At 41.9% G+C, this 10,080-nt stretch overlaps 1 protein-coding gene across 1 annotated transcript in view; it reads left to right on the top strand.

Annotated features, from left to right (window-relative positions):
* Positions 1–10,080, top strand: part of cdk14 (cyclin-dependent kinase 14) — a gene marked incomplete at its 3' end in the record, with an annotated part of 171,082 nt that overhangs the window by 90,479 nt on the left and 70,523 nt on the right. The window contains 1 exon segment of the mRNA XM_037676477.1: positions 9,182–9,244. Within this exon segment, the coding sequence (XP_037532405.1) occupies positions 9,182–9,244 (63 nt within the window).

Raw genomic sequence — 10,080 nt, 5'->3', positions numbered from 1 at the left:
GGAATACCGTCACTACTTCGGACGATTCACAGCTGTTCCTACGGAGCTGAAAGGGGTGTGTTTTGTGACGTAAGAGGTCACAAAAAGTCAGAAGACAGCAAGGATGTTATGGAACAGATTTCAGCATCTCCGTAGGAACAGCTGTGAATCGTCCGAAGTAGTGACGGTATTCCGTCCGACAGGTTCACCTCACGAGCGGACTTCACATGAGTGGAGTCCGTCAGTGTTCCCCCAGAGGTGGAAGATGTTATAATCCCATAAGACTCGGAAGAGCTCTGTGGTCATGTCAGGATTTTCCTGTTTCCCAGCACGGGAGCTTCAACGACTCCAACTTGACTCTTCTCGAAACTCTCTCGACACTCTGAGACTCTTTGAGACTCTGTGAGACTCTCCTTTAAACTAGGAAGTACCGACATTTTAAAGAGCTCTATTTCCGGGTCATTTGGGAGTCTCTGATTGGTCAATGTCGACCAGACAGGGGTGTGTTTTGTGACGTAAGAGGTCACAAGAAGTCAGAAGACAGCAAGGATGTTATGGAACAGATTGAAAATGTTTTTCAGACAGACGAGAGAAATGTTTGGACGGGTTGGCGGAAAACAGCTGCCAACTTCTCTATTTACGTCTGAGAGGATGTAAAAACACGACAGCTCGTTCCAACAACTGGTCTGCGTTCGACTCCGACCTTGGACCAAACCTACACTGCTCATTCAAAGACAGAAAATCAGAAAATGCATAATTACTCTGTAACAGACCTTAACATGAATTCTAACTTTGCATGAGGATTAAAATTATTATTACTGTTTCACAGTTAATAAAAATTGATTAGTTCACTATAACATCTAACATGGTTTGAACTAAAACACTTTGATTATCAAACATTTGTAAAATAGTAATGATAATAAAAAAGAGAGTGTTCTTTCACTTGAATTTTCAAGAAAGAAAGTCTCAGGATGGGTCAACCTGTATTTCTGGATTCAAATCAATGAAATGACAGTTCCTGTCCCATATGGTGCCTAAGGTCAAGGTTTTGACCTTCAGGCTTAGTTCACTACACCCTGGACAGGTCTCCTGTCTATCATAGAGACACAAAGAGACAAATGAGACAAACAACCATTCACTCTCTCATTTACACCTAGGGACAAGTTAGAGTTATCAATCAGCCTAACATGCATGTTTTTGGTCTGTGGGAGGAAACTAGAGTACATGGAGAACATAAACACTCCACCCAGAAAGGTCCCCGGTCGGGATTTGAACTGACGGCCTGCTCATTTAGAGGCGGCAGCTCTATCAACTGTGCCACCTTATTATTATTATTATGTAGTAATGTCAGGACAGTTTCGCTGTTGACACACTACTAATTAATCATACTTAAAGCTAGTTCAAGCACAAAGAATATTAATTGTTAATTACAACGGATTCTTTTCTTTTCGAGTTAAATTTATGCCATGTGACCAAGATAACTCTGAGTGGATTGTTTAATCAGTGACATGAGACGCCATTTTATCTTTGACCCATCAGAATAAATGCGGTCATTTATTTAACAGAATCAAAATTTAACATCAAAACATGTACACATTGATTTGCTGATCTGTTTCTAATCAATAAACTTGGCAAGCTTTACTAACAAGACAACAGAACATTACTGATTGAGGCTGATTCACCTCTGAAGGCATCTAGATTACTGGCGAATAGAAGTTAAAGAGAAGAAATAGATTTAAAAGGAAGATGGATGAAGGAAGATGTATGTTTGTTGACCGGAATTAGCACTCTTCTTTCAACACCAGCTCAAACCCCCGGTCCACTTAGTGCGTGACAACTCGTGACGTCTCTTTACCTTTGCAGTGGATGGATCAGCTCCAGTATAGAGGTCTCTTTGCACGCTACCTTTCAGCGTCTCCGGTCAGGGTGGCTGGTCATTGTTCGAAGTCGTGACGATTTACTCCGTTCAACAGAACAAGCTTCCTTCGAAGTTGTAGGGCGTTACGCCTGGGTGAGTTCACAGCAAGGCACTGTGACTCCGCTGGGATGGACGGACCCTTGTCTCATGGTCAAATCCATCAGCTATTGATTAAATCTGAAAGTTCCTTAGGAACTGTCAGTAAGACTCCAGTCAGAAATTCCACTCAGAAGTGGAAGACTCCTGGGAAGACTTCAAAGACTCAAGGAAGACTGAAAGAAGACTCAATAGTCCCAGGAAGTGTTGACTTTTAAAGAGTACTCACTTCCTGTTACTTGGTACTTCCTGATTGGTTGAAACAACCAGCAGGGGGGTGGTTCTAGTGATGTCAAGAGGGCCACTAGAAGTCAAAAAGACATCAGGAATGTTTACAAATGGTTAGTACAGAGAGAGGAATGTTATGACGAAGTGAGACAAACGCAGATGCCAGTTGAAGTTATTTACTGTGTACTGAGTTTTAAAACAAGGCACTTTGTTCTCATAACTTGCTTTCTGACTTCTGAACGACATCCCTAACTTCTGACCGACATCAAATCCACTCAATCAGACTGAAGATCAAAATGCACAATTACTTTTAAATAGACATTTAACTAGATTTCTAAGTCTAATGAGGTTTAAAAATCATTAATACTGTTTCACAGTTGATTTAAATGAGTGGTTCGCTTCAACATTTAGAAATGGTATGAACTAAACACACATTTGATTATCAAGATATTCTGAAATAGTAATGATAATATAAAAAAGAAGAGTGTTCTTTCAATTGATTAATTCAGGATACAATTAAATAGTCTCTTGATGAGATAATTTGTATTTCTGGATTCAAATCAATGAAATAACAGTTCCAGTCCCCTGAAGGTCTTCAGAGACAGATTGTTGTCGGAGGCCTAGTTCACTATAATTATTATTATTAGTATTATTATTATTATTATTATTATTATTGACCACAGGCCAGTACACAGACTGGGTATAAAATAACATTTTAGAGTGACTGTAGGGATTCATCTTTTTCCACAGCTTCTTGGTTTCTGGGCGGTGCCAATGAGCAGCTGTGAATGTTCTACCTAAGGATCTCCAGGGGTATAAAGGATTGCAGGAGAGATTCCTTCCATGCTGGAGCATTGCAAAAATATTGTGCTTGATTCCTGAGTCCTTCCCTGGATCCCTCATCTATCTCCTTGTGCCTTCAAAAGAACAATCCTTACCGTCAGCTGCCTCTCCACCACCTGCCCAATGACTTATCTCTACCTGGAACCCTCAACTCTCTTCTCAATCTGTCGAGGTCTCCCCATTCCACTGTTCCAGGTTTTTTTTCATTCATTCAACCTTTATTTAGACAGATGTCACAATGAGCTTAGAAGAGTAATTTACAAGTGAGATCTGTTTAGACAGACAAAAAGTATTGAAACTGGACACATGTAGGAATTGGAGGCGAAAAAATTCCTATCAAACTTTTTCTTCCTGCCTGAGAAGAAAAACTCGGATATTAAAAAACACCTCACACAAACAAGCACATGGTGACGTAGACATTCTGCAGAGGGGGTGAGACGATGAGAGCGGTGAGCATGTCCATAGACACTCTTGAGGGAGTAAGAGTAAGAGTTCTGATAAGGATGTAATAATCAGCCAGTGTCCTCCAGTGAGATCCGTAAACATTCTTGAAGTATGTCGGGGAATGGCCAAGGATAATGTCTATGAGAATCCAAGAGTTCTGAAATGATGACACCATGTTTATTCAGCTGTTTTTTTCTGGTTATCAGTTAGAAATTCCTCAGGGAGGGGGTGGTGAGCATCAGATCACATGTTCTCCAGGCAAATTCAGATAAGATGGCCTTCAACGCCAGCCAAGGGAGCCAAATTCAGATAAACACACAGATGTTTTGGGGACAGGCAGAACTTAGTGACATCTACCTTGAGTCTGTGTTGGTTCACTCGGTTCCAAAATGTCCATATTACATGGCCACACAGATGGAACGTGACTGAGTAAAATCCCCGAGATCTGATCCAATTCTGCCCAAAGCATTTGAGTCTGGGTACTTGAGGCACGAACCAAGCCATCATAAAGGCAAGCAGCGTGATTGGGTCCAAATTTGCTGCAGACGACTTCCTTGATTGTTGATAAAACCAGCAACCAGCCAAATCCAAAAAACAGGAACCAGTTTTTGTAAATCCAATTAAAAATGTGTTCATAAAATCCACAAATGGCAGCAGAGATAGACACACCATCAAATCTTCCAAGTCGATAAGATATCCAGCTGCGTGCATGCCAACAGGGCAAATCGACTCGCCTAAAGCCTGTCTTCTCTTCAAAGAAATGTTATCAATTGTGGTGAGGGACCAACTGATCAAAACAAGTCCATAATTATGGTTCGGAAGATATGCAAGAGAGGCTCAGAAGCAGTTTCACAGACAGATATAGCAGCAAAGCAAAATGGAGAGGGAGGGGAAAACGTCTGATCTCAGCAAGAGCAAGTGGTGAAGGTTGTCTTTGTAAATAGCATCATATATTCACTGTAAATAAAGCACTGTAAACTATAGTTGAGTTATGTTTACTTTCAGTCTGGTCATCTTGTGTCTTACCTCTATGTCCTGATAGAATGCTCCAGCCAGACAAGACCCAGACCATGACTGAGGGCGAACAGTCCCAACAGTTGTTCGCTACTCAGATTAAATAGATTGATAACCAAAAATCAACCCTTGGACAAATCTTGACCCAACAGCATTCCAATCAGTCCAACCTAGAGGAACTCGGTGGGTCATAAATCAAAAATTATCCACTCTTCTTCCTTCCACCCAGACTCCTCAGCCAGACACTACTGCTCTTCCCCTTAGTAACAATTCTACTCCCTCTTTTCCCAGTGAACCAGATATCAGACCATCTGAAGTGTTTTGTGGCAATCCAGATCACTGTGGGGGATTTGTGTTACAGTGCCACCTAGCTTTTTACCGAGCATCTACTAATTACTCCCCTGATGCAGCTGAGATAACTTGTGTGATTAGTGCACTAAAAGAGGAGGTGCTCTGATGGGTTCATTGCTACTTAATCACCCACAATATAGAGACCTTAACCTTTACACAATTCATTGAGAATTTTCTACTGGTGTTGAACCATCCTCAATTCATTGGTCTTTTTCCCCATTACCAAAATAATAAATTCCACTGCAGTAAGGTTAATACTGCCCAACTCTGTGCATACACCCTACATTTCATGTCTCTTAGATAAAGCCGGTATCTGAAAGCCCCCTGTGCCCTCCTGCCAACCCCACTCCCACCTGACTCATTAATAATCATCCCACGTTTACAGTCAGATGCATCCCGGATATAAGACGTTGGAACCAAGCCTGGTGGACTGGGAAGGATACGGTCCTGAGGAGAGATTGTGGATCCCTAGGTCATTCATCCATGACCCCATCTCCTCCTTCTTCCGAGACCACACCGAAATTCTCCTTTGACACGCTCTACATCATACACACACAAGACCCAACAATAGAACATAATAAAACCCCCATTGTTACATTTGATTGTTGTATATGATGATTTATGGCTTTGGATGAGTGTGTTTTGCATGTGTTAAAAGCCTGCTTTTGAGATTCCAACAGGAGGGTGGCTTCAAAGGCTACCTATGGGACAGATCTGGTTGGCAGGCCATAGACTGAAGTCCTTCGGATGGGAGATGAAACATTTCTCACTTAAAGAAACTGGTCCAGATGACATAATTTAACCTTTTCGTTGTTCACATTATCACCATTAATTACCACCATTAAGAAGTGTCCATTTAGCTTTGTTTAAGAACATTGACGCAGATGGTACAAATTATTTCTTATAAATATTATTCCTGGCCAGTGGGACTTGGTAACGCTTGTTTGATAGAAGCATCTGGAAGCAGTTGCGAAGTGGATGTAAGGGGTCCTCTGTGATCAGGGTGGCTTTCTTGGTCATTAAGCAGCTGTAGATGTCTGACAGGGGAGGCTGATGTGAGCCAGTTATTGCACTTGATTGTTTGAATTTCTGCATAATTTAGCTTTCTGTTTTACATTAATGAGGTTGAACCAGGATGAAATGTTAAAAGTTAAAATGGACTCGATCAGGTTGGACTTGTAAATCAAGGTCATTGTGCTCCTGCTGACATGAAAGGTCTTTAGTTTCCTCAGCAAGTAAAGACGTTGTCGGGCCTTCTTATAAATTGAGTCAGTGTGCTGTGAGAAAGACATGTTTGTGTCTGTCTCTGTGCCAAGGTACTTAAAACCGTCCACCTGCTTCACCTGATGTCCATGGATGGTCAGTGGTTTAAACAAAGGTTCTGGTGTTTGGGCTCGACCCTCACAGCAGAGTTCCTTAGTTGCTGAAATGTTCAGCTCCAGCGAGTTCAGTGAGAACGTCATGAGGAGACCGTGGACTGTCCACTGATGTTCAGATCTCTCTTGTAAATGAGTCCTCGAGGTTCATTGGGATTAACCTGTCTAAATAAAGGTTGAATGAATGATAGCGGGATCCATCCAAAAGCCAAGAGACCAGCCCAGTGCTGCTGCTGCCTGACTGAATCTGAGGAAGCAGAAGGAAGTGGAGAGAGCACATTTTTGCTGAATTATGATGAAAAAGTTGAATCGAGTGCAAAAAATGTGGAATTAGCTATAAAATTTTAAAATAGCACATCAACAGCAAAATAATAGCTGAAATAGCAGAAAAGGCTGAAACTTGCAGAAATAAGCTGAAAGGAGCATAACAAGCTAAAATTAGCAGAAAGAAGTTAGAAGAAGCCAAATAAAAACAGTTGCTTGCTCTCAACGAAGGCGGACACTTTTCCTCACACTCCTGCTTCCCTCCTGCTTTGCTCTTTGTCCTGTGAAACCCATCAGAGCCTAAATTTGCATATCTTCCAAATTGTAAATTATGGATCTGGTCTCAATGCAATAGATACAATTTTCTCAAAGAGAAGACAAGGCAAAGGAGAGCTCTCTTGCCCTGACGGGACTTTTGCAGCTGGTTACACAATGGATTCCTAGGGGCAGTGGAAGATTGTGTGCTTGTCAGTATTGTTGGTTGAGGATGTAGAAGACGCGTACAAAATTGGATTTATGATAACAGGATTTCTGTTTTTTGGAGTTGGTGGTTACCTGGATATCAACAAATGTGGAAAACATTGGCAGCTGTTCTGGCCATTGTAAGGCTGCCCGGCTTGTGTGAAGGAATGAGCTGTGTGGTGAGCACTCAGACTCAGATGCTGTGTGATCTGAGCCGTAAGCCGGACGCGATTTCAGAGAATCACAGACCACTTGAGGCTCTTGAAACTTGCTGGCAGGAAGGAATCAACGTTGGATAAGCTACAAGCTCAGCCCAGCAGTGTTGACAACAAAATTTGGCTGTTTGGAGTCACCATTAACATGTACCAGTAGACCTATAAGGCAGACAAAAAATCAAGTGGTGTCGGCCTGACCCAAATTACTGTTGTTATGTGAATCCGGCTCCCACGCTTGGTCTTGAATTAGTCAACTATCTCAAACTCTCCTGGATGTTATGTGAAAAAGAGGCTCTGCTAACACCCCCCCCCCCCCCCCCCCCTTCCCGAGGACATCTGTGGACCTGTGTCAGACACTTCACCACTTGCTCCTGCCAAGGTCGGACGCTTTTCCACTCCTCTCCTCCTCTGCTTTGCTTTGCTGCTCTAACTTGTCTGTGAACTGATTCTGAGCCTCTCTCTACATATCTTCCAAACCATAATTATGGACTTGGATTTGTCAGTTGGTCCCTCAACACAATTGATAACATTTCTTTGAAGAGAAGACAGGCTGTAGGCAAGCTGATTTGCCCTGTTGGCATGCACGCAGCTGGATATCTCATCGACTTGGAAGACTTGATGATGTGCTTATCTCTGCTGCCATTTGTGGATTTTAAGGATACATTTATAATTAGATTTATGATAACTGGTTCCTGCTTTTTGGATTCGGCTGGTTCCTGGTCTATCAACAATCAAGGAAGTCATCGGCAGACAATTTGGACCCGATCATGCTGCTTGCTTTATGATGGCTTGGGTCGTGCCTCGAGCACCCAGACTCAAATGCTTTTGGCAGAATGGATCAGATCTCAGGGTTATTCTCAGGCACAGTTCATTGGTGTGGCCATGTAATTTGGACATTTCGTAATCGAGTGGACCAACACAGACTCAAGGTAGAAGTCAATAAAGTTCTGCCTGGCCCAAAAACATTTGTGTGTTTATCTGAATCTGGCTCCTTGGCTGGCCTTGACTGGCCATCTTATCTGAATTCGCCTGGAGGACATGTAACCTGATGCTCTGCCACCCTCCCTTCCATCAAGGAATTCCAACTAATCAACCCGAGGAAACCAGCTGAATAAACATTGTTTCATCATTCCAGTACTCTTGGATTCCCATAGGCGGTGTCCTTAGCCATTCCCCAACATCCCTCGAGAATGTTTACGGATCTCACCGGAGAGAACTGGTTGATTATTCCATCCTTATCAGAACTCCTACAGTGCCCTCGAGAGCGTCCTTGGACATGCTCGCTGCGCTTGCCGTCTCCCCCCTCTGCGGAATGTCTACGTCACCATGTACTTGTATATGCGAGGTGTTTTTTCAATATCAAGTCTTTTCTCAATCTTCCCTGTGACCAATTCTCAGCCAAGAAGAAAGAGTTTGATAGAATATTTTTTGGCCTCCAATTCCTACATGTGTCCTGTTTCACTACTTTTTGTCTGTCTAAACAGATCTCTCTTGTAAATGAGTCTTCGAGGCTCACTGTGATTTATCTGTCTAAAAAAAAAAAGGCTAAATATTTCAAAAAGCTAAAGTTGCACTAATACCAAAAGTCTTGGATTGTCCTGAAAGAGCTGAACGTTTTAATATATGAATGGTGTGAATGCTTAATAAGCATTCACACTATTAAGATAGGTTCAACACACTTTACACAAATCTGCAACTATTGTAAGAAAAAAAAGATGTGCAGTTTAATTTTTAACATATTCAAATTGCAAGCCATAAAACTATAAGCCTCTGTGACCCACGGGAGAGAACTGACAACACCCACAATTTTTTGTGAGATGTTTTAAAAACTTCCCTGTGACCATGTCTCCAACAGCTGTCATCCAGGGAGATACCACTCTGACCTTCTCCTGTATTTGTTCTGGTTTTGTCATGATACAAATAATCATAAGTCATTGTACCTTTAAACTTGTATTTCAACCCAGTTTTTCTCTTTTTTAAATGTTTTCCAGCATACAGACCTGTGTCAATACATGGACAAATATCCTGGGGGGCTCCATCCGGACAACGTGAAGGTAACGTTTGCATAACCTTGGTGGACATTTTGTACCTTGAAGCTAGTAATGTATTATTTCTAAATAAAGACAAACTTCTAAAGTTGATGGTGAGCAGATAGAAACAGGCAGATGGTCAGTGGACATTTGTGTTCAAAATCACATACCATTATGCCACAATAACTTATGTTTTTCAACTTTTTCCTTATGGCAGAAATGCTTTTATGCTGAACCATCTTCTGAATCAACTCTAAACCCTACCCTAAGATAGTTCCACAAACATATCCAGCATATCAAAAACTTTGCTGGCCAATCAACACAATCTTTCTAGAGTATCTTGTTTATGTGGTTGTAACATGTTAGTCATGTAATAATAGCATGTTGTAAACAACTGAAAAAATAGCATGTAGCCTTTAGGGCGGTTGTGACTGAGTGGGTAGAGCAGTCGTCCTCAATGCAAGAGTTGGGGGTTCGACTCCACCAGCAGTCACATGCCGAAGTGTCCCTGGGCAAGACACTGAACCCCTCATTGCCTCCGATGTGTGTCCCATCGGTGTATAAATGTAATAAAGCTCTGATGAGTCTCTTTAGAATGATTTGTTCAATTAGCATTGTAGACATCTAGTAGAGTGCTGTATGAATGGGTAAATGAGGACACAGATTGTAGTGTAAAGCGCTTTGAGTATTTTGATCAGATAGAAAGGTGCTATACAAGTACTGTCCATTTACCATTTAGACGCCGAGCGACATTCAGCCAGCAAGATGTCAATGAAATCGTAAATAACTCCCAGGATCTCTGTTTCCCAGCACAAACACTGGAACAAGTCATGTCACATTCAGAGAAACTTACAGACTCC

The sequence above is a fragment of the Nematolebias whitei genome, chromosome 5 (assembly GCF_014905685.2).
Source record: "Nematolebias whitei isolate Nwh7 chromosome 5, NemWhi1, whole genome shotgun sequence".
NCBI classification, from domain to species: domain Eukaryota; kingdom Metazoa; phylum Chordata; class Actinopteri; order Cyprinodontiformes; family Rivulidae; genus Nematolebias; species Nematolebias whitei.
Note: the sequence above shows the minus strand (reverse complement) of the source record. Positions and strands in the feature narration are given on the sequence as shown.